Source organism: Pelodiscus sinensis, chromosome 12, assembly GCF_052426305.1.
Source record: "Pelodiscus sinensis isolate ZL-2025 chromosome 12, ASM5242630v1, whole genome shotgun sequence".
NCBI lineage: Eukaryota > Metazoa > Chordata > Testudines > Trionychidae > Pelodiscus > Pelodiscus sinensis.
In genome coordinates, this window is record NC_143063.1 from 45,691,618 (window position 1) to 45,719,183 (window position 27,566).

Below are 27,566 nucleotides of genomic sequence, written 5' to 3' on the forward strand. Positions count from 1 at the left end.
GCTGTATAAATAAAGTGAAACAGAAGGGGGCGTGGCTCCGTGAAGATGATGCACCAGGCCCCAAATTTCCCTTGCCACGCCACGGTTCTGATCATTAACCCAGCTACCACACGCAGCCCGGGTCTGGCCCCTTGCTGGGCAGTCTCAGATGGCCAACCCTCCCCCATCCCCGCTCAGCCCCGGTGTGCTAGGCACTTCCCCAAGGTTTCCCTGCCCTCCAACCGAACGCCAATCTCCGATTCCGATCTCCATGCTGCCGGCTGCACAGGTACAGGGAGGAGGTGCCAGGCCATGCCCCGTGGGCTGAGCTTGGGTGGCCCCATGCCTGGTGAAATGGGAGCAGCCCAAAGCAGCCCCTGGCTTTCGCGAGCTGGGGGTGAGTGGGTGACGGACTGACAGCCTTGGACCCTCCCGCGGATGGGTGTGGCACAGGCAGCAGCCACTGAGTTGAATGCCACACACAACATATCTAAAGGGGGAGGGGGTTGCCAATCCGCTGCCTGGCTCCAAAACCAAATGGAGGGGTCCCCCCCAACTCCTCACTTTTCCGCATGCTGGAAATGAGCTGCCACTCAGCATCAGTGCAGTATGAGCCTTCATCAGAGGCAGCTGTCTGCTGATGGCCAGAAGGGAGGCCAACCAGGCAGCTCAGCCTGGGATCAGGGGACCAGACGGCAGCAGCTCATCTTTGACTAGCCCCAAGGGTGCCCCCTTCTTCTGGAGTCTCCATCTCCATTAATAGCTCAAAACAAACTCGGTGGGATAATGCCCCCACTGATACCAGAGAAATTCACCAGAGCAAAGGAAGCAATCCTCTGGCCAAAGCTCACTAGCGTTCAGGAATGTGGGGCACACCAGGTCAGAGCCCCATTGCGTCTGGACGGCCACCTCACGTCATAAGGGAGAAGAGTCTGGCGAGTTCTCAGGCCAGGCTCTAGGGCAGATTGGTTCAGCGTCAGCAAACCACAACAGCGTTCTACCCAACAGCTGTGTCTGGGGTGACGCGGTGCTACAGACAGGAGGGATGGGGGAATATTGTCGGCTTGTCAAGACACCGGCTGCAAAAACAGCCGTATCCCAGACATTCCCGCAACCCAGCAATAGGTGCAGTAGAAATGAACTACACTAGATATTCTCCTTCAGACCTCACACCCCTTCCTAAGCCCCCCAGGAGCCCAATGTCCCTGTTTAAACCTCTTCACCTCCTTAGTTGCCACTGTTTTTCTTCCTCCAAATACCTGGGCGGTCACTAGCTCGCTCTATTGGGCTTGCCACCCAGGCGTCCCCCCACACACCTGAGGCTGGCCGTGCCCTCACTCTCCTTCCCTCAACTCCTTTCTTTTCTATTTTAAATTTGTATTGCCTTTTTTTAAAAAGAATAGAGAGGAACAAATACCGTTATCAGCCGTTCTCATGAGGTATAAAGAGATGCCTTTATCTCGCTGCCTTTACTCATCTCGTGCAGCCAATGCCTGTTAATTTTTTAATTTTCCTAGTGAATGCATTTGTGGCTTCATGAGCAGATATTATATATGCGTGCACACAGGGAGACACAGAGCACAGATTCACCCCATTATAGGCAGCGCTGACAGTGACACCTGCAGCTCGGGTTGCTCACCCCTTCCCTGTTTCCCGTTGCTTAGAACTTTATCAGACTTTAACCGTTGGGGTGACATTTTCCATGTAGGGCAGCTGCCACAGACAATGTAAAAAACCAAAAAGGTTTCAGCTAAAACCATTCAGCTGTTTCTGAGCAGGAGAAAAAATACACTGTTAGAAAAATCATCCCAGCTGTTTCACGGAGAAGCTCCAGTACCCAGGGCCACGCCTACCCATATGGAAAACCCGCAGCCATGTTGCCCCAAATTTCATGGTGCCCTAGACAGCAGTGTGCTCCATATGGGCTCCAGCAGCCCCTCAACCTATCACCCAGTGGGGTCAGTGAGCAATGGCTAGAGGACTCAGAAGGAGCAGGGGCAGCCTCACAGTTGGCAGGAGAAAAGCGGTGCTTTCCTTTTGCAAGTGCCACTTCTCTCCAGCCGGCTGCATGGCCGCCTGCTCCTACTGTGGAGTCCTCCAGCCCATGCCTCCCTCCCGCCTGTGATTCAGGTTGCCAACTTTCCTGGACTTAACCTCTCCGCAGTAAATGGCATCTGGTCCAGGTGAGTTGGCAACCCCTTTCCACCAGAGCTTTGCCCTCCCCCCATGCGGAGCAGCCACCCCCTTTGGGAGGTACTGATGCTGGGCTGCTTAGGGCACCTGCACCGGTAGGGAAGTCCCCAATGCTTAGAAGCAGGGACCTGAAATTTGCTCTTTACCTAGGAAAATCCACCCACATTTGGCTGAATTATGGCCCTCTAAAAATGCCTTTGCGTACGCTCTGTCTGGCAGCTAAATTCTCCAATAACGTGGCCAGCACTGTGCATGCCTCATCTTTAGGCTGCAGACACGGAGCTAGCCTTTCCCGGCAATTGATGCCCCACACGGCTGGGGCCACGGCGGTGACAGGCACCAGGTCTATGCGAGAAAGGGAGACTTCACTGTGCTCCAAATGTGCCTTCTGCTGACACCCAGGCAGCATGGAGGAAAAAGGAGGGCGTCACTTGACACAAATGCAGATGGATGAAGATAGGGGCAAAGGTGAAAAGAAGCGGGTGCAGAACTGGCTGAGCTGCGGCAAAAGCTGGCAGGGAGCTATTTAAAGAGGGACCTGGGTTGCGATACCTATAGGAAATTTTAAGTTACTTTCACTGCTGGATAGGAGCAAAGTAGGGCAAGGACAAGCTTAGGGAAGAGGGGGGCAAAAAACAGCAGGAACAGGATGAGAAAAATCTGTAACCATTAAAACACACTCCCCTCAGGGATCTAGAATAGCATCCAGCATTCCTCAGTCCCAAAATTCCTCTGGTGTCAACAAACAGCAGAGAGTCCCACTGGCAAAATGCATCTCTCTTCCCTGTCTAGGGACTGGTTGACCCAGAGGATAACAACCTACTTCCACGACCAGTTACTCAACTAGCTCAAGTGGTAGAGATCTGTGCTATGCATCTGAAGATCCCAACCCTGCTGATGAACCAAGTTTGGGGTCGGTGTAGATCCACACAAAAACACTCCTGGGTTTTCAGGGCTTTTTTCTGAGGTAGGAAATCACAGCTAAAAACTCCATTCAAAGAATGTTACTGTTGCAAAGTCAAGCACTCATGTTAGAAAATGCCAGATTAAGGGTGTCTGTGCCACGCTCATTCAGCTCCCTTGTTCTATATGCATTATGATCACAGACTTCCCTTCCATGATCCCCTACTTGATTCCACAGGACCCTGGCCTCTTTCCGTGCACTGGCTACACCTGCTTGGTGGAGGAATTGAAGCTGAGGAGTGAAGGAGGCAGGGAACGGCAGGAAGAGAAGAGAAAGCCCTGTAATGAGAAGGCTTGAATGTGACCCTGGAAAACTTGATTCTATCCCTGTTCCTATGTGACACTGGGCATGTCACTGCCACAGTAGCACCATGGAAAAGTCTATGAGGAAATTAACACCCCAGTATTTCATTGAATGCAGGGTTCGGATGGTGGGCAGGCAGTAAGATCTGGGACCACCTGAATGACGAGGATGAAAAGGAAGAAGGAATAGCTGCCCCCTTCATCCTGGGCGCTGTACGAGGCAGCAGTCCTGTGCAACCATGTAATTAAAGGCAGGCACAAAGCGTACTCCTTACTCTATACCCAGCAGGAGTTACCCAGGGCTGTTTCCAGCCGGAGACGCATCAGGGTGGGGCACGAAGCTGCAGTGAGCAAGCAGCAGAGATCAGCAGGCTCCGCGGCCCAGTGCAGCCCGTGTCTTTGCAAAGCCTGGCAGCTTGCAGGGAGGCGAGGCCTGGGGGTGGGTAGCACCGCTAAAGCCCCACGATGGCAAACGCCCCCGTGGCACAGTAGAGAAGCAACAGGCCTCTGCTTTAAGGAATGCAAAGAGAGTTCTCGCTGAGGCTGCCGAATGCTGGCAGAACCTATGGTTCTCTCTGGTGACTACCACGCAGAGGCCGCTCCAGGCCCCGGACTCAGCAGGCATGGAGAGGACTGCTGTTCCCACCCTGCCCCACTAACAGAGGGGTGGCTGCAGGCTTAGCTCTATCTTCCAGCCTTTCCCCGCAAGCACCTCTGCCTTTCGGCAGCTCGGAGGCGAGGCCTGGATTCCCCTGGGCTGTGGCCCTTGGAAGCAGCCATCTGGCAGCTCCTTCTCCTCCCACAGCAAGTCCCTCAATGCACAGAGGCCTTGTGACTCGCCGCACCTGCCTGCAGAGTGAATCATGAGGGCACAGCCCCACATTAAGGTCCTCTCCCCCTCTGTGCCAGCCCCGCCTCCCGCGGAGGCTCGATATGCTCTGCGCTACCTCTCAGCGTGACAATGCGTCGCGGCACCTCTAGCTGCCAAGGGCTTAATGGTCCCCTCAGCAAGGCCGTTCCAGCTGGGCCCGCTGCCCGGGAAGCTGCAGACACGGAGTTCAGCCGAATCCGCGGGCCAAATGGGAAGGCAACGCAGACACGGGTCGGCGCAGGCGCATACGGGCCTAGCAGTGCCAAAGAGGGGGATCGGCTAACTGGCCTGCGACGCCGAGGCAGTGCATGGTCAGGACTCCGGGGGCAGCGGAGAAGGAGACTTTCCCCGAAGGTCACAGATCCAAAGCCAGGCTGCTCGGGGATCATGTATCACTGCTGTCACTTGGCACAAACGCGGGGACAGAGGCCTGGATGGGCCTCTCTCATCCTTCACCCAGCAGCGCAAGGGCCCCTCCCCACTCAGCAGTGCTCTGGGGAAGAGGCGAAGATCCCCGCGCACCGGCATCCGGAGTGGGAACGCGGGAGCCCCGGGCCGGGGCTGCAGGTGAAATGTGGCAGGTGTCTAATGAGCCATTCAGGGTCACCTTTGCCCGGCAGCTGATCGCAGGGTAATAAATGCGAGTCCGACTCTTCCAGGCCACAGCTCCCTGCTCGGCTGGGAACCGCTTGCAAATGAACAGAGCCGCGCCGATCGCCAGCCCAGAGCGACTGCAGGGAAAGCGTTGTGGGGGGCAGCCCAGGAGGGGCAGTGAGAGCCCACCAGCAGTGGTGCTAGAGCTGCGTGAAAGGATAACGCAGCACCCTTGGGCAGGGCCTGTTGGAGCTACCCCTCCCCGCTGGCCTGCCCTGCTGAGCTAGAAATCGGGGCAGATCAGCTTTCCCTGGGGTTCCCCAGCGGTGCTGTTTCCAGCCAGAACGCAGGAGAGTCGTGGGAGCCGTAGTCACAATGGAGGCTGTCGTCTCCGCTCGATTTGAGGGGGGGGGAGGAGGCTCGGGACGGGTGGGTCTGCCCTATGCCTAGTCGACCCCACTAACAGCACCTGCGCTTTGCTACAAGCCCTTCCGTTCAGGATCTCACAGGGCCCCTGTAGGGCCGGTCCCGGGCACCGTCAGGCCCTTGCCCAAGGCTGCTTGGCTGGTCCTCCAGCTTGACCATCCTCCCAAAGGCGGCGAGAGGCGTCGGCATGGAAACGGGCCCAGGCCGGGCTCCCTGCCCGGTGCGCTGCGCTGCCTGCTGCACCTGCGGTTCCCCTGCAGGCCGGCGCCTCTCCCTCCCCAAGAGCCGGAGCAGGCGGCAGCCTCCACATCAAAGCCGCCAGCAGGCCGCGAGCACCGCCGGGAACGCGGCACGCAAGCCAGCCCAACCTGGGCGGGCGCATGACACCTCCCCCAGGAATGCTGCCGCTCCGGCCTGACAAGGCTCTGAGCTCCTGGAGGAGGGAGCCCAGCCCGGGCCACGGCCGGCCCCCGCCGCATGGCGTCCCAGCGCCCAGGCGTGGCTGGCATTGCCCGACAGCTGTGCTGGGCACCGTGCGTACCGCTGGGGAGGCAGGCCTTGCCTCGCCTCAGGGGACTGTCCGGGAGAAAGAGCCTTTCACAGCCAGGTCACGGCAAAGAGCCGGCCTCGGGTCACTTTGTCCTTGGGCACGGACGGGAAGGGGGCACTGCACACGGGGCTTCACTCTGACTCCCAGGGGGCATGTGTCATGTCCCCTTCCCTGCCCCGGTGGCCACCTTGGCAGAGGGGCTACAGATTTAACGGGCCAAGGAGATGCAGGCCAGGGGCAGAAGTGGGAGAGTGAGGGCTTGGGGGAGAGTCCTCAGTCACCCCTGCCCCCCCGCCTCGGCACCAGACCCTGCCCACAGCCGTGAATTCCACCCCAACACTCCCCTCGCCTTCGGCCCCACACCCCATCCCCAGCACAAGAAGGGAAATCCGCTTAGCAGGCGTCCTGACCACAGGCTACGGCGCGTGCTCTGCTGGCAAATGACATGACATGACAGCCACACATGACACCCCCCCGACACTCCCTGATCCTGGCTCTCACACTGCAGTTTCCCGGGGCTCTCCAGGAAAGCTGGAAGCCAGGCACCAGCACTGTACCCCCCAAGGAGCAGCACTGGGGGGGAGAGGATCCTGCCCACGGAGCACACAGACTGCAGGCCAGCCCACCCAGCGTACAAACAGCCCCACAGTCCTCGCACGGGCTACGTTTCCCACAGAGCTGATGGGAGTCCTGCCTGTGCGAGAACAGCAGGATGAGGGGCCAAGCTGCGCCCTTCGCAAGAGGAGCCGGGCCAGAGTGAAGAGGCTGGTCCCAGGCTGGAGGGTGGAAGGGCCAACGCGATGCTGTCACTTTCTGGGACGCCCCGGGAATCACCTTTGAATTACGCACCAGGGCCCAGCCGTCCCTAGTGCCCACAGAGCAGCGCACTGGCCGCTGGCTGGCCCAGGCCTCGCTGCCAGCAGTCAGAGCAGCACGAGATGGTGGGTCACTAGTGTCAAACCCCAGAGCTCCACCTCTCCTTCCACAGGCTCCCCCCATGCCCAGGCAGCAAGCCAGCACCTACTTGTAGCTCCCTGGTCTGCGCCTTCCACATCCACACCCGGCCGCTGGCCGCGGTCCAAGCCACTCTCCTGGGCAGCTCCGTTCCTTGCACCTGGGTTCTCCCCAGAGCCTGCCGGTCGCTGTCTGGGCTCGCCGGCAGCTGGCTTCACAGCAGGTGTCTCCAGAGAAGAGGACAACGCCTGGGACAAAAGCAAAAGAACAGGGACTCAGAACCTTTCCCGGCCTGGATATTCAGCAGCTGACAGCCTGCATCAGCTCCTGTGCTAGGCAGCAGCCCTCCCGGCTCCCCCTCCCAAGCCCGGATTCTCTCCACCAGCCTGGAGAAAGCAGGGCCCTCCTGCCGGAATGTGTCCCAGGAGGGCGGGGGGGTGGAGAGAGACAAGATGTTTTTTTTCTTTTAGGCAGACTGCACAGGGTTGGGTAGGGGAGCTGTCTGCTGCTCACCAGCCAGCCAGCTCCATGTCTCCCGGGGGTTACAGCTGGATCTGAGCGAGCCGTCCAAGCGCTTCCAGCCAGGACGAGACAAGAAAGGCTTTGGGGAGCTGGGGGAGGAGGGGCAGGAATCAAAGCAACATCCCTCGCCTTGCCAGTGGCTGCCGGCTGATTATTCTGCTGCTGATTACTCAATGGGCCAGTATACAACTTCCCTCCCCTCCGCTACCACAGTGCCATCACAGTACAGGAGGCTCCTGCTAAGGGGACACAGGGAGGGTAAGCGCCCTAGATTCAAGGGTGATTTTGAAGCCAGAAGGGATTGTTACAATTATCTAGTCTGAGCTCCTGCCCCACACAACCCAGAGAGTCTCCCTCACTCATTCCTGCATCAGGCCCAGAAACCCTATGCTCAGTTTAGAGCATCTGTCAGGGCCAGATCCTCAGCTGGTGTAAATTGGTGTAGCCTCATTGGGTCTCTTCCCCTTTATACTCGCAGGATCAGGCCCCTAACCTCAATTTACAGACTCCAGGTGATGTAGACTCCACCTATCACACCTCTTGGCGATCTGATCCTGGGGTCAATTATCCTCTACCGTTCAAAACATAGGTCTTATTTCCTGTTTGAACTTGGCTGACTTCATCTTCCAGCCACGAGGTCTCGTTACACCTCCGCCTGCCAAGCGCAAAGAGCCCTCTCGTAACAAACTCCTGCCTGCGTAGGTACGCACAGATGGCGATCAAGCCTCCGCTGACTCTTCTCTGCGCTGAAATCTACGAATCCCCTCCTGCCTAGCACAGGCCCGAAAGAGCCTTCAAAGCCCACACTGACTTTGCACCGCTGATGCGGTTGGTTTATATTTTGCACTTCATAGGAAACTGCTCCGGTCTGTTTCTAGTCACGTTCGCTGCCTGCTCATAACTTACTCCACTTTCCCTTTCAGTTTCTGAGAGAGAGCCACAGCCCCTGTGAAGCGGCAGGGCACACTCGGGCGCTCCTTCCGTGGAGGAGCCAGCCCTTTTCCAGCCCTTTTCCACTTCCTTTTCTCATTTACCAGCTCCATTGTCCGCCAGCTCCCCCGAGCGTCTGGGGGGCTACTAGCAGCCTTACAAATCTATCACTGCTTATTTGGTATGGAAATGAAAACGTTTGTTTGCTCTCCGTTTTGCAGTACCCCTGTCCCTTCCCTCCCGTGTCTGTTGTGCCTACTGTGCCTCACAAGCTAGTCCCTGCTCTGTTGAGTGCCCTTATTCGGTGCATCTGTCATGCTCCCATTTACCGCTCCCGCTGCACTGTCCTCAGGTCTTTGTATCTGTAGTAAGCGGCAGTCACTAAAGCCATCCGCATCCTAGCTCCCCCACCGCAGGCATTGGAGCTGGAATGGATTTTTTCCATCTTTGAGACAGAAATGCAATCGAATAATACTTTCGTTTTATGTAACGTTAACGACCCTCGTTGCTAAATGTCTGGATGCGTGTCAACCTCTATACCAAACCCGGCACTTTCCAAAGTGACAGGCTTTATGGGGCTGCACAGAGCTGTTCTACACTCTCCCTGACAGCCAGAGCAGGTGTGTCACATTAGCTTCAACTTGGGCATATTAAAAAGGGAGGTAGAAGAAGGCAGAGAGAAAAATGCGATGATCCGCCAGATAATGGTTTAAGCTTATAAATTTGGTCCTGCCTGTGTCAGAAACCCTAGGAAGTTGGTGAACGTGGCCTAGAACTCAGAGAGAGAGAGAGAGAGAGAGAGAGAGAGAGAGAGAGAGAGAGAGAGAGAGAGAGAGTGTGTGTGTGTGTGTGTGTGTGTGTGTGTGTGAATGAGAGAGAGAGAGAGAGAGAGAGAGAGAGAGGCGTGTGCCAGATTGACAAATGCTGTCCAGTCAAACTCAGTCAACTGTATCAATCACTCACACAACTCAGCCATCCCGCTAATGCCTGCACCATGGACTGCTGGCCAGCAGAGACCAGCTGCAGAAAAATTCCTGAGCTGCAGGGTCACCCCCCGCCTCCCCCCCAGTGAGAAGATCCTCCCCTGTGCTACCTCAGTTGATGGGAACCTGCAGGAGGGGGTGTGCGCAGAGAAAGAGACCCAGGTCACACGGTCAGTCCACAGTCAGAATTGTGGCCGTTACGGAGGGGTGTGCATGTTACAGGGTGTGCTAGCCACGCGAGCGCAGGCCCATCCTAGCCCTTGGCTGGCCCCCTGCTCAGGTACCAGCCAGAGCCTCTGCCGGTGCCCCAACCTCCACACTGCTCTTTTTAACGCTACAGGGGACTGGGAGGCCCAAACCCATCAGAGAGCACTTGGGGTTGCACTCAGATCTGCAGAGAACAGGTATCATGTGCCCCGCCCAGCGCGTGCACAATCTCACTGGACCCCTGAGCCAACACCACAATCACAGCACATGCGGGCAAAACACAGCACGGCACTAGCGCATGCCGACCAGCTGTACTCAGAGAGGAGGGTGTCTCTCCCAGCAGATCGCCCTCCGAGCAGTAAATACCGTGTGCGACTTGAACCCAGACCTTCCCGACACATGCAGCTAACCAAGCCCAACCCAGCCCTAAGTGTTACCAGCCCCTTCCTGCCGTAGGACTCCCGAGAGAATGCAGCTGGGTTCTGTCCACTCCAGGACTTGGCACGAGATGGGGGCTGTGCCCAGACAGACTAGAGAGATAGTCAAAGCAGGAGGTTTTAGGTCAAGGAAGGAGCATTTGGATGGAGCCAGACAGGCCTGCAGTAAGGACCGGCGGGGCGGGTGCAGGGGGTCCCCGCTCCAATTTACAAGCACTAAGGCCAGGGCTGCTGTGCAGAAAAGATTTTATGTTGATCCAATTTTTTCGACGGCGTAGCCCTATAAAACTGGGAGCGTCTAAGTAAGATGAATGGTCCATGAATTTTGCTGGGAAGCTCTTAGAATCAATGAGCCACACATGGGAGCAGACGTATAAATTTACCATTCGTTTCCTGGAAAGGTTTAATTTATGGAATCCATATGGTAGCACTGCACAACCGCGAGCGCTCGACAAATCCCACAAGCCCTCGAGTGGCAACACTTACTGACTCCACCTGGCAGCTTTCCACCCAATTGCCTGGCCGCTCTGAGCCAGGCGAGCCTGGCACCTTTGCCCCTGCACAAGATCTGTTAGGCAGCCAAGCCGGCATGTCCTGTCTAATCCCTGCCAGGGCAGCCCACGGTCCCACAGGGCTTGTTAGGGGAAACATGGGTGTAACTTTGTGCTGCTGCTGCTGCTGCTCTTTTGCAATTATTAATAGAAAGTGACGCTTTCTGCGTGGCAGGACTGATTGCTGCATGTCGGGTTTTTTACTGCGCGGCATCCGGTTTAATTGGGCACCACGCGGCCGCAGTGGCGCGCGGCGCCTTGCAGGGGAAGGCGGCGGGCATGTGCAGGGAAAAGGGTACGTCAGGACCTGTCCCCCACAGATGGAAACAGGTTCCTTCTCCTCCAAACAAAGTCTCCCTCCAGGACTGCATCTCAGCGGCCTCCTCTGAATTGGGGCTCCCAGCCAGCAAGGCAGCTGTACTTGTGTGTAACCGCCACCAGGCGGATTTGAACCTGGGACCTCTGAAGCTGAGTATAGGACAGCGGTCACCAACCAATAGATCAGGATCCACTGGTAGATCTTGGAGCCTCTGACAGGTGATCCTGACTAGTCCGGCTGGGAGGCTATCAAGTACCAGCCCTTCAGCTGCCCTTCCCCACACAGCCCTGCTGCTCCTGCCCAGATCCTCGGAGCTGCTCCTGAGAGCCTCCTGCTTGTTGTACAGGGTGGGGGAGACAGAGGCGGGGGGGATGCTGATGTCAGTCTGTCTCCCTCTCCTGTACCCCATCTTCACAGAGTGAGGAGGGCAGGGCCTCAGCAAAGGGGTGGAGCAGGCGCCGGGCCTTGGAGAAGGGGTAGGGCAGGTGTTTGGGTTTGAGGTTGATCCTGGACTGACAAATTCAAGAAGTGATCTTGTGCTTAAAAAGGTTGGCGACCCCTGGTACAGGCGCCTCTACCCTCTGAGCTAAAAGCCAGCTGGCTCTCAGCCCATGCTGTAGAGGTCTCTTGATCTTATCTGTTGCTGTGGTCTAGGTGCCACTGCACGGGACAGTGAATCACACTAGGGGTGTGTCTAGACTACAGGGTTTTGTCGACAAAAGTGGACTTTTGTTGACAAAACTATACCTGTGTCTACACTGCCGCTGAGTTCTGTCGACATAACGTCGACAGAACTCAGCAGTTTTGTTGACGGCTGTAAACCTCATTCTACGAGGAATAATGCCTCGTAATCCAGTTCTGTCGACAAAGCAAGGCGCTTTGTCGCCATGACAGTGTAGACGCAAAGGACAGTGTAGATGTAGAACTGTGTCGACAGAAGGCGTTATTGCATCTACACTGTCCTTTGCGTCTACACTGTCATGTCGACAAAGCGGCTTGCTTTGTCGACAGAACTGGATGTAGTCTAGACGCTCTTTGTCAACAGAAGCTTTGTCGACAGTATCTGTCAACAAAAGCCTGTAGTCTAGACATACCCCTGGTGTGGCTGCGCAAAACCACAGTTTGCACCCCGTTCATCTTAGCCCAGCATGAAGTCAGGGGAGACAGCGCCAATGCAAATGAGGACTAGGGGGTTGCACCAGCAGAACTAACCTGGTGAAGGGCCGCTGCTGGCTAGAATTAGGGCAAATCCACAGTGCAGACAAGCCCTTGGAATATAGCCAGGGGGCACAGGGTCTGTGCAGGGGGCCCACGGCGCCAGTATCCTGTGCAATTCCCACGCAGCGGGGCGAAGACAGGCCTGCTATTTCCTCTGAAACGAGCGAGCGTGTCCCAGTGTTTAGGCTGCATTGCCCGGCTGTGGCGCAGCCCAGGGACTCACCCGCACAGGCAAAGCCTCATCTCAGAGACAACATCCCGCTGCGTCCGAAACGCCCTCCCATCCCTCTGAAAGGGGAGCAAAGCCTGAGTGTGTGGGCACCAGGCTACAGCAGGTCTCTCCAGTGCAACGCAAACACCGCCCACTAGCACCAGAGCAAATTCCCTCCGGAGTGCAACAGAGCCAAGAGAAGACGCTGTGGGCACCCGGCCAGGCACGCTTGGGGACACGGGCTGGCCCGCATCTAACCAGTCCGGCAGAAACCTCTCCTGGCAACACTGAGCATGCGTCGCCAACCTGCCCCAGGCACCTTATGCAACAGCACACGAGAAACAGGGAGAAGGATTCAATGCACATCAATGCACAGAGCTACAGGCCGACAGACCTCAGAGACAAAGCAGGCCTCATGCTCCCATTTCCGCTGGCTTCTGATCTGAGGCTTGACCAGTCCAGGAGCTGAACCAGGAGCGGCCCTTCCCTCTGACTTTGCTTACGAGCCTTTGGGGGGCAGGAGACCTCGTCAAAGGCTTTCTGAAAGCTCAACGTGCAGCATATCCACCGGCCCACCCTTGTCCATGTGCCTCGTGACGGCCTCCCACAGTTGTACTAGACGGGCGAGGCACGATGCCCCTTTATAAAAGCCCTGGTGAGTCTTCCCCACATCTCACGTCTGAGCATTCTGTTCTAGTCTGTAGTTTCAATCCATTTGCCTGGTATTAAGCCGCTCCCCCTCCCCCATATAACAGGAGGAGCTCAAGTCAAAGGCCCTCACTGCCACAACGGGCACCTGCAAGATATTCAAAATTTCAACCCAGCCCACGGCTGGAATTTTTTAGGAGGCTCCAAATGTTGGTGCCCCCCCCCCCCGACACACACACACAAACTGGAAGGGTTCAGAGGGGAGGGAGAAGGGCAGCTCAAGCACACACCTGGCACACTCCCACATAGTCTGTGGGCCTGGGAGCTGATCTAGGCCAGGCTGAAATCTGGGTTCAGAAGTTTTAGGCTGGGAACTCAGAGGGGTTTTGGGGACAATCCAGCAGTGCGTTGGAAGGGGAGAACGGGCTTCAAAAGAAACATCAGATACACCCAGGATCCTTCCTTGACTTGTGCGCTGAGCGTCCTCCTTTCATGCCAAGGGAACTCAGGGCTGGTGCCATGCGCCAAGGCCAGGCCTGGAGGCTGCAGTCCTGCCTGCCTATAGACAACAGCCCATGCGATTGCCCAGCTAGCGCTTCTCCAGCCTCACCAGGGGAGGCACCACCTCCGGGCTGAGAGGGGAGACAGGTCTCTGTGGGTATGTCCACACTGCATCCCTCCACATTGCATCCCTCCACATTGCATCCCTCCTTCGAAAGAGGAATGCAAATGCAGACAAGCAAAATTGCAAATGAAGCGCGGATTTGAATTTCTTGCACTTCATTTGCATAATCGCGGCCGGCCGCTTTTCCGAAATAGCGCATTTCGAGAAAACAAGCGCGGTCCACGCGGGGTTATTTCGAAAAGAAACCCTTCCTTCAAAATAACCCTTAAACCTCATTTGTTAAGGAGTAAGGATTATTTCGAAGGAAGGGTTTCTTTTCGAAATAACCCTGCGTGGACCGCGTTTGTTTCCTCGAAATACGCTATTTCGGAAAAGCGGCCAGCTGCGATTATGCAAATGAAGCGCGGGAAATTCAAATTCAAATAGTTTGTCTGCATTTGCTTTCCTCTCTGGAAGGAGGAATGCGATGGAGACATATCCTGTGAGAGGGATGTCAAGCCCTGTTTAATCAGTTAACTGGTTCCACGTTGTGTTTAACCGGTTACTGGCTTGGCCGGGCTGGAGCAGACCTTCCGGTTAACCAGGATCACTGCTGGTGATACCCCATCCCTGCCGGTAAGCCTGGAATGTTCACCGTGAGCAAAAGGGCTCCCGGCCCACGACCCGCAACCGGACCAGAGGGATTTCTAAGCTCAACTGATCCCTTCTGCTGCCTCCCCGACCCGCTCCCCTTCCCGGCCCGACAGCCGCTTTGATTCAGCCCATGTACCCCTCCAAGCGCCCAGCGGCTCCCTAGCGAGGGGCTGAGGCTGAGACAGGCACAATGACTGGCTGGACAGGAAACTGCTGCTGTCCCGTCTCGCCCCCAGAGCTGGGCACACATGGGGGCTGCGGGGGTTTTGTGGAGAGGAGGCGGATCTCACAGCGCCATGCGTGCGCCCGGCAGGGAACGTGACGGCCTGACTGGCAACCCCTGCGACATGCCGTCCTCGCCTCACCCCGTGACGCCGAGAGACGGGGAACAAGGCCCCGCGAGGTGAGGTCAGGACAGAGCGAGCGGCCCCCTCAGCGGGTTCCAACCAGGCGCTTTGTGCTCCAAGCCCCCTTCCTCTGCCGGCTGAATGCCTGGCTGGCGAGGACTTGTCCCTGGAGATGGCAGAGGCTTTTCCCCAGGCTGGGCCCCTGGGGGGGCAGGGATAAGTACTTGGAGAATCTCCCCTCCCCTCCCCTTCCAGCTCCGGGTGTGGGGACGGGGCCCAGCCAGAGTAGGAAACTTTGGCACGGTTCCTGGGGCTGCAGGAAGGTGGACAAGGAAGAAAGGAAGCCCCCCGGGGAAGGGGAGCCGTGTGTTTGTGCTGGGCAGACTGAACCCCTGAGGTACAGCCTGCTCCCTGAGCTCCTGCCGAGGCTCTGAATGGCACAGGCAGGCCCTGCCTGAATACTGATTTGCTGTAATACACGGGAGCGTAAGATACAGGGAGCCTGGATCGCTGGTAACCAGGGCGTTACTCCGTGGGCCAGGAGACACGCATGGCGCAGGGGGCTGGGGGCAATCAGTCACCAGGCTGCCGAGCTCCCGGGGGCGCCCCCTCGCAGAGGAGATGTGAAACCGCCGCCGGAGCCTGCTCCCACTGAATTCAATGGCACCAAGGGGAGAAGGATGGGCCCTACTGTTCCCATGGTCCATCCCCCTTCCGATGTGGGTATTAGGCCTGGCATCCCATCCTAATTCCCACTTGGGCTGTCACATTCTGCCCCCCCCGACATTTAACCCCACCCCAGCTGCAGCGAGATAGGGCTCTGTGTCACCTCCTGTCCTAACACTGCCAGGCAAAGCTCATGAGCGCTGTTCATCAGCTGCCACCTTCCACCCCAGAGGTGGCTGCACCTTGCGGCCAAGCAAATGATTCCCGCCCTGTTAGGAAGTATAATTGATTATGGCTTGAGAATGGCTGTGAGTTCCTCCAAGTTAAAGAGCAGCACAAATACTTACTAATTAATTATTATTATTATTCCCGACTAGGTAATAGGTACAGGAACAAGCAAAATGCAATCAGGAGTAATTCAAGCTACATTAGATACCAGATCAAGTATTAATTACATGCGATGCTTGACATGACTGGCAACACTCCTCCAGCCCTATCAGATGAAGGTGTCCTTCGCTAATTTCCCATCGGTGGGTTATTGGCGTGCCATGCCAGTGCTGCCGCTTGTGAAAAGAGGCAATGCGCTCACTCGTGGCTTGTGGGACCCCTTGCAACACCAGCCCTAAGCCTCTCTAGAGCAGACCACGTCCCTATTGGGTCAGACTGTGTAATAGGGACCGACCGAGACACCGTCTGACTGCCTCTTCCCTTGCAATCTAAGGCAGGCGTTAAATCGAGATCTCTCACGGTGAGAGGCCAAGGACGAACTGGACCCCTGATGGGCAACTGAGCCTAGTGGGCGGCCCGCACGCGTGGCCTCCTTCATCCCAGTGGGCTGCAAGACTGTCGTCATCAAGACTCCCTCCCCGGACAGGGGAGTTTTGCTCGCTTGTACCTGCGTGCCTGGAATGGGCGGAGGTGCCGACCCAACCGTAGCGGCGCTGCGACTGGCTGCAGAGGGAGCGCACGGCTCTCCCAGTCCGTGCTGTGTGCAATCTGCACCCACGTCGCTCCGCGTGCCCTGGCTTTACGGGCGTGTCACTGTAGCAATAGCAGCGGGGGGGCGGTGCAGATGGAAACCAGGGGCACCAGGCAAACCCTGCTCACGGGCGACGGTACGGAAAACGTCTCCCGGGCCACGCACAGAACCCTGCGTGGCCACCACTGCACTACACAGCCGATCCCTCCTCCAGGTCCCCGTGTCAGCACCCAGTCCTGGTTTTACCTTCCACTGGGAAGGCTGCCAACCCCGGCATTAAGAGCTCTCCAAAGCCCTGGACAGCGCTCCGGGGAGCTGCTTGTGCTGGCAGCGTGGGGAAAGCGGGCTGGATTTCTGAGCTTGGCCCCGGCAGCGCTGCTGGGGATCCTGACACATTCTCCTGCCCTTGGATTCGATCCCTTCCCGTGACCGTGCGAGCTAGGGAGTGGGCCTGCACTTCCCGGGAGAGACAGGAGCCTCTTGCTTATCGGGCGTGTAATGTTCTGCAGGAACAGCCCCGCTCCCCAGACACAGCCAGTATCTCGATGGACGTGCCAGCGCAGGCTGCGCTGCCAAGCAAACAAACAAACCCCGGCCAGGCTCCCTGCTCTGTTTCCCTCCAACGAGGGTTAGCGCCGTGGCCCCGTGGCAGGCGCCAAGCTGGCTACCTGGGAGGAGGCCAAAGCACGGCCTTCTGGTCTGAGGGGGGCAGATGCCATGGGGGAGGAGCTGGGGCAGCGCCAACCTTTTCTTAGGCTGAAAAGGGTACCCTGGAAATCAGGAAGGGGCCCTGAAACAGAAGGACCACCCCATCGCCTACGGTACCCTCCTGCCTCGGTACCGACACCACCCAGCCATGCCCACACGCTGAACTGGCCACCAGAACCACAGCCCATCCTGGTGGGAGAGCCAGGTGGGGGGGACACTGGCCAGGAACTGATTATGGGAAAGACACCCCAATACTGGGAGCTGGAAAGACACCCCAAGCAACCCCTTCCCCACGCCACCGCGGAGGAAGGTGAAAACCTCCCAAGGTTGCTGCCAGTCTGACGGGAGAGGACCCACATGCAGGTAGCGATAGGTTTGATACTGAGCATGTGAACAAGACCCTGCCAGGGAATTCTCCCTGCCCGCAGAGCCCCGGCCCGCCCTGCCCAGTGCCTCAGCACCACCGGCTGCTTTAAAAAAAGGCGTGGGAAAAACCCTCAGAAAGTCCCCGCAAGGAGCAGACAGCTGACGGGGGCTGGGAAGTGTCAGAAAAACAACAAAGACTGAAACACGGGATCAAGTCTCCTCTGATCCCAGGGAAATCACCCCAACGCCTCCTCTCTACCACAACAGCCTCCCCGCTCCCCCGCCCCTCACCCCTACCCCTTCATCTCCCTCCCTCCCTTACTGGCATCCCACCAGCTCAGAGCAGGTGGTACCCCACCCACCAGGCACAGGGACCCTTCTCCCGCTGGCGCGCGGCCATGGCCAAGGCTTGCCACGCTACCCACGTCTGAGCGAGGCCCAGCGCTGGAGGGACCCATCTCGCTGGCTGGGTACGAAGCCCGTCCCTTCTGCACTTACATCAAGCGGGCCACGTGCGAGTGGGTCTCTGACGCAGCCCTTCGGAGGACGGGAGGGGTGTCGGGTGCCTTTCCCAGCCAGCTCAGCCTCCTTGGAGCCTCAGCAGGGAAACTAGCTTTGTCCCACGGAGTCCCCTGGGCTTTGCCCCGCTGGCTGCTGGCGCGGCGCACACGGAAAGGAGACGCACGGGGACACACCGGGCCCAGGGCAAAGCTGTACCGGTGCCTCTGCCGCAGGGAGGAGGTTCCAGCGCCACTGGAAACAACCAGGGACAGGTGCTAACCAGCAAGGAGCCTCTGTGGAGACACCCTCCCCCCGCCCGTGTGACAACCCTCCCTTTCCCGGGCCATTGTGTATGGGAAGGAAAACACACATCAGTGCCAGACTGTGGCAGTGAATGTGGGTGTCTAGGCCTCCTCCTCCTTCAACTTTCCCCCCTTCTATCTGTCAGAAAATCATTCCCGGTTACACAGATAAGAAATAATTGATGCAAAGAAGCCATCTGTTTGTGAACACCGAGTATCTGCTCAATTAGGAGGGATCTGTCCAGCCAGATAACCCATCTCTCCATCCCCTCTCAAGGGGAGGGCTTTGCACCCTGACCATGTCCTCAAAGACTCACAACCAATTAGCGGCAGACAGAGTGATTTGGGCACTAACTTGTTAACTAGCACCCCGAGGCTCCTTCGCGGGGAGGGAGGGGGGCAGGGGGAAGCCGCCGGGAATGCAGGGGCCTCAGACATGCCACCTTTTCTGCGGATGCACAAGGAAGCACTAACGCTCAACAGATGTTGCCGAAGCTCGTCATAGAGGCCGACCGGCCGCAAAGGGCTCCCAGCAAACAAGCCCTGACCAGACGCGGAGCCGGATCGGCTGCTTCCCGGCCTGCTGCTGGGGCGAGAGGAGCACGAGGGGGGGAACTCCCTATTGGGAAGATGGCACGTCCAGCAGCGCAGTGCCCAGTCCCCTGGAGATGAGAACAGGAGGCCTCTCTACAAAGTAACACACGGGGACTGGGCAGCTCTGTCTAGCTGGTGCATCGCACGCAACCTGTGCTGATATGGGCGGAGAGGGGGAGGCAAGTCCCAGCCCCGCCCCTTCTGCTCCAGGCCCCGCCCCACAGAAGCCAAGCTCCGCCCCCAGCAACATGGGGAGGTGGGATGACACCCCAGCCTCCTCAGCCCCACGGAGAGGGTGGGCACTGGGGGGCAGCAACATTCTGCCCCCAATCCGCCTACAGCAGGCGTTCTGGGAGCAGAGTACGGGCGGGGCCAGGTTGGCGGTTTGGAAAGCCAATGCTGATACTCTTATACTCACTGCCCCCGGGTGCTGATCAGAAACAAGGAGCAAGCCCAGCGGACGGAAGCCTGTCTTCTCCTCCGCAGGACGGCGTTCCCTTTGCTTTGCCAGCGGCATCTCTAGCTTGCTCCGCTGACTGGACCCCAAGGTGCATCGTCTCTGAGCTGTGTCCGGCTACAGCGAGCCCAACCCACCTCTCGCAGCAATTCCCGACTTCGCGGGAGTCCCACCAGGATCTAGTGTGACTACCAAAAGGAAGGAGGGCCCGGCAGCTAACACAGAGCAGCGGCAGGAGTTACAAGAAATGGGTTCCATGGGCGGCTCACACGGTGACCTCGAACAGAACACGTCACCAATCCGTGCCTCAGTTCTCCACAAACAAAATGGAGAGAAGACCTATGAAGCCAGGCTTCATGAACTGGGCTTGTTTAGTTTGGAAAAAAGAAGATGAAGGGGGGACATGATAGCGGTTTTCAAATATCTAAAAGGGTGTCACAAGGAGGAAGGAGAAAATTTGTTCCTCTTGGTTTCTGAGGACAGGACAAGGAGTAATGGGCTTAAAGTGCAGCAGGGGAGGTTTAGATTGGACATTAGGAAAAAATTCCTAACTGTCAGGGTGGTCAAATATTGGAATAAATTGCCCAGGGAGGTGGTGGAATCTCCCTCTCTGGAGATATTTAAGAACAGGTTAGATAGACATCTGTCAGGGATGGTGTAGACGGAGCTTGGTCCTGCCTTGAGGGCGGGGGGCTGGACTCGATGACCTCTCGAGGTCCCTTCCAGTCCTATTATTCTATGATTCTATGATTAATTCTTCTCTCTTGGGATTCATTCCTACTACCCCCTCACCCACCCACTTCCCATTGGGCCATTGGGTTCAAGAGGTCAAAGATTTGGGATTATTTAGTCTACAGAAGAGAAGTGTGTGTGGGGGGGGATTTGATAGCAGCCTTCAGCTACCTGAAGGGGGCTCCAAAGAGGAAGGAGAGGGGCTGTTCTCAGTGGTGGCAGATGACAGACCGAGGAGCAATGGGCTCAAGTTGCAGTGGAGAAGATCTAAGTTGGAGATTAGGAAAAACTCTTTCCCTAGGCGGGTGGGGAAGCGCTGGGATGGGTTCCCTAGGGAGGGGGTGGAATCTCCATCCCTAGAGGTGTTTAAGTCCCAGCTTGACAAAGGCCTGGCTGGGATGATTGAGTTGGGTTGGTCCTGCTTTGGGCAGGGGGCTGGACTCGGTGACTCCCGAGGTCTCTGCCAGCCCTGGGATTCTATGAGTCTAAGATGGAGGGTTGGGACCCTTCCACGGGGGCTGGCTGCCTGGTTACATGGGCGATATGTTGCCAGAAGGGGAATGTCAAAAGCAACGTGGACACGGTGGAAACTGACACAATAGGTTGTCCCTACAGGAGAGGTCCCAGCTCAGCAGCCAATCAGGATAAGTGCGACTCCTCTCAATAGCCAATCAGACTTCTTAGCAATATGGGCACCATGACAAGGTTGGGCAATCCCCAATACTGATTGGCTAGTGAGAAGCCAGTGATGTCTCACTTCCTTGGAGAGCCCCCTGGGGGCAGCAAAGCGCTCCACCCACGTGGCCACGGCCCCCGAGCCGATCTGTGGCGCTGGGTGGGGGCAGATGACAGGGATGTTATTATTACGGTGGGAAGAACTGCGCTGTCAGCCGGCTGGCTCAGTTGATCGTATCCTGACAGCGCATTAGAGGAGCAAACTGGCCTAGTCGTATTGTCCAGTCCCTGCCTGGGGCGGTACAGTGAAATATGTCAGCTCATTTCCTGGGAAATTCTTCAGGTGACAGAGGACTTGGGGGGGGGAGGCTCTAATAATAGGAGCCGCTATCAATTGTACCCTTACGTCTACAGAGCTGCCTACATGTAAGTTAATTCCGGGGCTGGGTTCCCATCCGAGTATAACAGACATGATGGCACCAACCAAACGCCTCCTGCTTGTCCAACTCACTGGACTCAGCACTGCCACGTAGCACGGTGGGGTATTTTAAGAAGCCTTAGGCAGAGCAGCTGATATGAGCCATAGCGTGTCTAGTGTAGAGGCAGAAGGGCCCAGCGCTTTGAGCAGGGTACTGGGCTCCACTGGCACTTTAGCCAAGTCCCTGAGGCTTAGTGGGCCTCAGTTTTGCCTGCTGTAGAATGGGGCTAATCATGCTCCCCAGGCTTTGTAATGCACATCGAGCTCCTTGGATGCATAAAGAGGTCTCTGTAGGGATCTGACTGATAGCAAGGGGAGACCAACCCAGTTATAACGAGACAGCCAGCCCTCCCCACTCTCCTTGGCATGGCCTGGCTTCCCCCCAGAGCACTGTTTCTTAAACTGTGTTCCGTGGAGAACAACAGGCGACTTTTTTTTTCTCAATAACTTCCCCCCCCCCCGATCCTTTTTTTTTCGGGGGGGGGGGTCAGTAACTTTTCCCTTGCCCCTTTTTTTTCCCCCCCTCAACAAAAAATCCTCGTGTTCCTCATTAAAAACAAAATTTGTTTGGTGTTCCTCGGTCTTAAAAAGTTTAAGAAACACTGCCCCAGAGCCAAGGACCCGCTGTCATCTGAGAGAGGAAGTGCCCAAGATGTCACCTGGATGTCTCATCCCCCCTCCTACGCCCACCTTCCTCCCCCACTGCCCCCGAGTGACAGCTTTCTGCCCAGAAGAGCTGGACCCATTTAGCCAGGGCATTTATCTGTGCAAGCGCCCGATTTGCGCATTCGGCTGGGGGGAGAGAGGCACCAGGGCAGCACCATCCCTGCCCCCTCTCGGTGACACATTCCCCCGCCAGAGATGCCTTCTCTCAGTGTTTCTCGGGGTGACTCTAGTGCTGGCCAGCTGAGCAGCAATGACCCAGCATGCCTAATGCAGCCTGCTGGGCCCCAGGCTGCATGGCTCTGCACAGCACACGCTGCTTTTCCTTCCTCGCCTGCACCCAGCCCTGCCCCGGTCTCCACCCTGGGCACCTCCCATGCAGCCAGGCAAACACCTGGGGTGACTCTGGCCCAAAGACAAACACCTGCTTTTCAGCAGCACGTTCAAAGCCAAGATCTCGACCTCAGGCCAACAGCAGAGATGAGCCCCAGGTCCCAGTGGGGGTGCGAGAGAAACTCCTGCCCCAAACCCCTGCAGCCAACCCCACCCCTCACGCTCCGCAACGGGGCCCGGTTCTCGAACAGGCTGAACCAAACCCTGCCTCCAAGCATGCCGGCTGAGACGGAGGGGCAGACTCCCGAGCGGACGCCCGGTGCCGGGGTGCGAGCCCCTGGGGAAAGCAACGTTATCCAGAGCACCAAGCCTGGCTCCCCCGCTTGGCTGAGCCAGGGACTGAGCAGCAGAGGGAAGCCACCCAGCTCTCTCAGGCTGCGTCTCCGGCGGCGGGCGAGCCACCGTGCCAACACGTGCGCTGGAGCCGCTACGGCTCACGCTGGCACTCCGGCTCTGACGCCCGGCGGGGGGGATGGCTTGGGCGCCTGAGCCGCAGCTTCAAGGCGCTGTCTCCACAGCTGTCTGTGAGTCCTGCAAGCCCGAGGATGTGGACCCTGCCAGGAGGCTGGCTTCTCCGGGCAGTCCCCAGGCTGGGGAGAGGCCCCCTCAGGACACCAGCCGAACGCTGGGGCCTGACCCATCCCCGGGCCAAACGCTGCCTTAGCAGAGGGCAGGGCCTCCGGCTGCCTGCCAAGTTGTTTGTGTGACACCTTCCCCCTCTCCCGCCCCAAGGGTTAGGGGATGTTCCCATCCGGTGGGCCAATAAGGGACCGTAGGCTGCTGCGCCTCCGCTCCCGCCCTCTCCTCCCAGAGGGCCCAAGAGGGGGAAGCAATGAGGTAATGGGCCTTTGAATAACTCCCTGCCCCAGGGGAGATGGATTTAGCCCGGCTGCCTTGGAAAGAGCGACCTATTGATATGCAAAAGGCTCCCCCAAGCAGCCCCTGCCCTCCCAGCAGCTGGCTGGCCCCTGCCCACCCCCTTGTTCCCAGGCCCGCTGCTGCTGGTGTAGGAAAGGCTGCAGAGCGGCAGGGCAGAGGCATGGCCAAAGCGCAAAGCCTGCGCTGGCGGAGGGGGCTGGCTGGGCGGCTCCCCGGGAGAGGCCCCCGGCTGTGGAAGGCCCACTCGAGATGCACGCACGGGCTTACAGAGTCCTCCCTGTGCAGCGTGCACCCCCCAGCAGCAACAGGCCAGAACCACGCCCCTGGCCCGAGCTCAGCTGTGCGCCAGCAGCACGGGCAGAACCAAAGCCGGGATCCAGACGCGGGGGCGCGAAACGCAATCCCAAGCTGCCCCGACATCTGCACATGGGGCTGAGCCGGCCTTGCTCTGGCTGTGCCTGCATCTCTGGGGTTGGGTGCGGCATTTCTCTCTCCGCGAATGCTCCCATGTTACTGCCCCCCCCAGGGAGCGTGACCCAAAGATGCCACGAGACAGCACAGGAACACGGGCGCTGGAAGTTGGGGTGCTGCAGCATCCCCAAGTTTTGCCCACGGCTTCCCCATGCCTGGGGGCCAGCCCCCTCCGCTGGCTCCTCCAGCCCCAAGTCCTGGCTTCCGGGCAGCCCCAAGGGTCTTGCTGCCATGGGCTTTGCCAGACCCATGGGGTCCTGTCACCCGTGAGCCCCATGGGCTCCACTGGCCCTCCGGGTGCCCCTGCCTCTGCAGCCCGCCAGCCCCACCAGTCCCAGGGTTCTGCTGCCAGCCCAGGGCTCTGCAGCTGCCCCAACTGTGGCCCCAGCCTGGGGCGGTGAGAATTGCCAACCCTCCTGGACCGGATGCCATTTGCAGCATGGGAGTCTGGTCCATCCAGTCTGGAAGTGCTGGCCACCTGATCGCCACAGGTCTAAAAGCGGGGGGAGGAGAGGAGTGCAGCACAGCACGCCCACCCCAAGAATAGTTCCAGCGCCACTGCACAGGAAAGCAGGCCAAAAGCTGGACACCTCTCCCGCTGTTACAGGGCAAGACTGGGTCTTAACGCTGCTTCGCAGCCCTGACCCCGATGACTCCACGGGCGCTGGGGCAGGTCTGGATCTACTCTGAGGGCTCGAGATGCCACCGGATACACACGGCATCCAAGGTCTCCGCTGCCTTCACCAGGAGCCGGGCTCCCGGCTCAGCAGAACCAGGCTTCGACTTTTCTCCCTGAGATTCGCCTTACCACAGCCGAGCAGGCGTCTCCCTACGACAGGCGTCTCCCTACGCCGCTCGGGGCGTTCCCAGCGCCGGCGATGCCCTGCGACCGCCACAACGGCAGCTTTCCCGCTCCTTCCCCATTTCCTTTACCAGTGGGATGCTTAAAAACGACAAAATAATCCCGCCCACTCGTTTCAGGTGCGCCCCCGGGGGATTCTGCACGCCTAGGTCAGCACAGCAGGGCAGGCAAGACGCCCTGTCGGCTGCCCGTGCACCTGAGCAATTCGTCGTGTCACCGGCCAGTGGCACTGGGCTGCAGAGGTGCCGGCGCGAGCGTATCACTGCAGGGTCAGGCTGGGCCTTGCGCCGCCTGTGACTGGAGAAGCTCCGCCGTTGCCTTGGCCTTCGTCTCTTTCCCCTCCTCTGCCTTTTAAACCCCACGCCGCGGTGCTGAACCACGCTGCCCTCGATCAACCAGCTGCAGATCGGCCCTCCTCGCCAACTGCTTCCAAACCCGGGTTCGCCGGCGGCGGGGAGAGGGCTGCCTGCATTCGCTAGAGGGGGCGCAAAGGGCAGGGGAGGGGACCCCGACTGTGGGTGTCAGCATTTAGCTCAGCTTCTCTGCCCGGAGCCTCCCCCAGAACTGAGAAACAGGCGCTCGGGAAGTTCCCGGTTTGGTGCAAGGCAGGATCGGGAAACAGCCAACGTGCCTGGAGGAAGCAAAAGCTCTGGACTGGCTCAGACAAGCGTCCGGGGGAGGTGGCGCCGCGGGCCTCCTACACAGCCAGGCCTAGGGGGGCTCTTCCTGGCAGGTCTTTCCCAAGAGCAGCCTCGCCCAGCGGCAGCCCTCGGTCCCAGCTCTAGGAGGGGCAGGGCAGCCCGCTGGAGCGGCTCGGGGAGCTGCTCATTACGTAAGGGCATGTCGAAAATCCCGTCAGCCCAATGCTGTGCGACAAGGGGCTTAGGCGTATCCCTGGGGGCAGGTGCCCTTCCAGCTGTTGCCTTGAAGGCCTCTAGAGGTATGTGCGTGCCGGGGGCACAGCGCTGACACCAGAGAGGAGGTGGTCCTGGCTTGGAGGCACAGGGACTCGGCGTGGGAAGCAGAGTGAGGCCCAAGGACAGGTGCCGCACGTGCTCACGAGCAACACTGAGCATCTCGGCACCAAAACCTTGGGGGGCCCAATCAGGAGGGGAGCTTAGAGTGACCCCAAGTTGTTCCATTTATAACATGGTATTTGCTCTGCAACTTCGCCTTTAAACTAAGAGCTGTACCCAGTGCACAGAGTCAGGAGGAAGAGGCGTGTAATAAGCTGGGGAGTGTGTCCATGCACCACTGCCCTCTACTGGATGAAATCACAACTGCTTACTGGCCGGACTCACAACTGTGTGTCATGTGCCCTATATGGCTAACAGCTGGTGGAGAGTCTCCTTTAGCTCGAGTGATCCCAAAGGGCTGTGATTTTGGGAGCTGGAGGATCTGCACTCCAGCTGATATGCAGCACACTGACAAGTGCCTCAGTGGCCATGGGCTTACTGCAGTCTGTACATTCATTTCCTAGTTTCTCTGAATAAGGCAGTCACCTGCATGCCCCAATGCAGCACTACCAGTGGCCGATGCATATGATATTCTCCACCTCCCCGGGGAAGCCAGCTCCATGCAGGGTCTGGGCTCACAGTCTCCAGGAACCACTGACCTGGCGAGTCATACAAGCTCTGACCTGGGACGCAGAGACATTCCCGTCACAGCCTGCTGAAGGGAATCCGCTCTCCTCCCCGCACTGCTGGCCCCCTGCCGTTCTGTGCCCTTTAATAACAGGCCTGGGCGCTTAATGCTCAGCTGCACAGCTCTGGTAATCCGTTCGTTAACCCTCCCCACCCCTGTGTGCCGCTGCCGGAATTACCGCTCCTGTTTTACACCGAGGGAGCCCACCCCGCACACAGGTTACCTGACTTGTGCAAGGCCACTCGCCGCGTCGCAGGAGGAGCCGGGACGAGGGCTCAGGATTTCCCACCTCCCAGCCCTGTGCTCAGTCCAGTAGACCAGGCTGCCTCTCACTCACATTCGCAGACGTGGCCAGTAAGCCCCCGCCCATGGCTAGAGACAAAGCGCTCGTCCGCGAGCGCTGTATCAGTGGGGGACCGAACCCCAGAGCCCCGGGGCCAGAATTCCCCCGCCTGCTTTGCAGGCACTTTGGGGGCTCAGAGCCAACACAGGGGTGCAGCTTGGCTACGGGGAAGCATGCTTAAGACCCCTTTCTCAGGGGTAGCGGGTATGCCACCCTGGTTCAGGTTAGGTAGGGGAAGGCACTGGCTTCCCAAACCACTAGGCATGGCCCTGCCCACACTCCGCCCCCAGCGCCTGCCCTCCCCGGTGCTCTGGGGTTGGGGCCGCATGCTGCCCGCCCTCCCCGTGGTGCTGGGGGGCGGGGCAGAAGGGGCGGGGTTATGAGCAAGCCCCCAACCCTACCTCCACCCACCGCCCATGCTCCCTCTGGGCTCCCAAGCCATCTCCTCCCAGCAGGGACAGGAAAGCACAGCTCCTTTGCTTTCCCCCATCCCGTGCTACGGGGAAATCTCCACCGAGCAAAGAGCAGCTCTCAAAGCAAAGGGGGTAGGGAGGTCCTGCCCCAAATCCCTGCTCCTCCTCTCACAACTAGGCACTTCTGCCGGGGCCCGGCACACGGATTGCAGCAGCCGAGGCCTCGTGAACAAGCCACACTGGAAACCGGTGCATCCACTGGAGTGGCCAGGGTTCCCCTGCTCTCCTCTGGGGTCAGCCGGCCCTGGCTGGCTCTGGCAGGTCTCAAAGCAGCAGCTACTAAATCAAGCTCCACATGAGAGCCCCTCCGAGCAGCGGGGAACGGAGAAGGGGGGCCCTTGATCCGAGCCCAAAGAGGCCGAGACGCGACTGGAGTACGGCAGAGGAGAATCCGAATGACAGGATTTTGAAATCCAAATTTCTTGGACCCCTGCCAGGGCTAAGAACAAATGTACTTTGTTTGGACGTCCCGTCCCGGGGCTTCCTGGCCGGTCCGTGACAGCAGGATAGGGGAGATCAAGCTTTTCGCCTGTGGCAGCTTGGCCTTGTGTGATGGCGCGTCAGGGTTCCCCCGACTCCTGCACCCCCGTAATGGCACAAACAGACTCCACCAGCCAGTAGAATAGAGGGAGTGTATTGCTTCTCCAAGGATGCAGCACAGCACAGATGTCATCTAGTCACAGGGCAGGCCTAGGATGCCTCAGCCCCCCTTGAGATGGGGGAGACTGGGCCCCTAAATCCCAGCCCCTTGCTTAGGCTGCTTCCTCCATGATCCCCGACAGAAACTGCCCAACTTGCAGCCCTGTCCCCCGGACAGGGGTTGGTCGTCTCCTTCCTCCCTTTGTCTCTCTCCCTGGGAGACGACCTGTCGGACAGGCTGTGAGACCCTGGCCTAGTGACTCATCCGCTGTCCTAT

General features: G+C 58.4%; 1 protein-coding gene across 9 annotated transcripts in view; it reads right to left on the reverse strand.

Moving 5' to 3' along the window:
- Window positions 1-27,566, reverse strand: part of GSE1 (Gse1 coiled-coil protein) — a 342,537-nt gene that overhangs the window by 206,782 nt on the left and 108,189 nt on the right. For all 9 annotated transcript variants that reach the window (XM_075939946.2, XM_075939940.2, XM_075939941.2 and 6 more), the window contains exon 2: window positions 6,904-7,081. In XM_075939946.2, coding sequence (XP_075796061.2) covers window positions 6,904-7,081 — 178 coding nt within the window. The remainder of the gene's footprint in view (window positions 1-6,903; window positions 7,082-27,566) is intronic.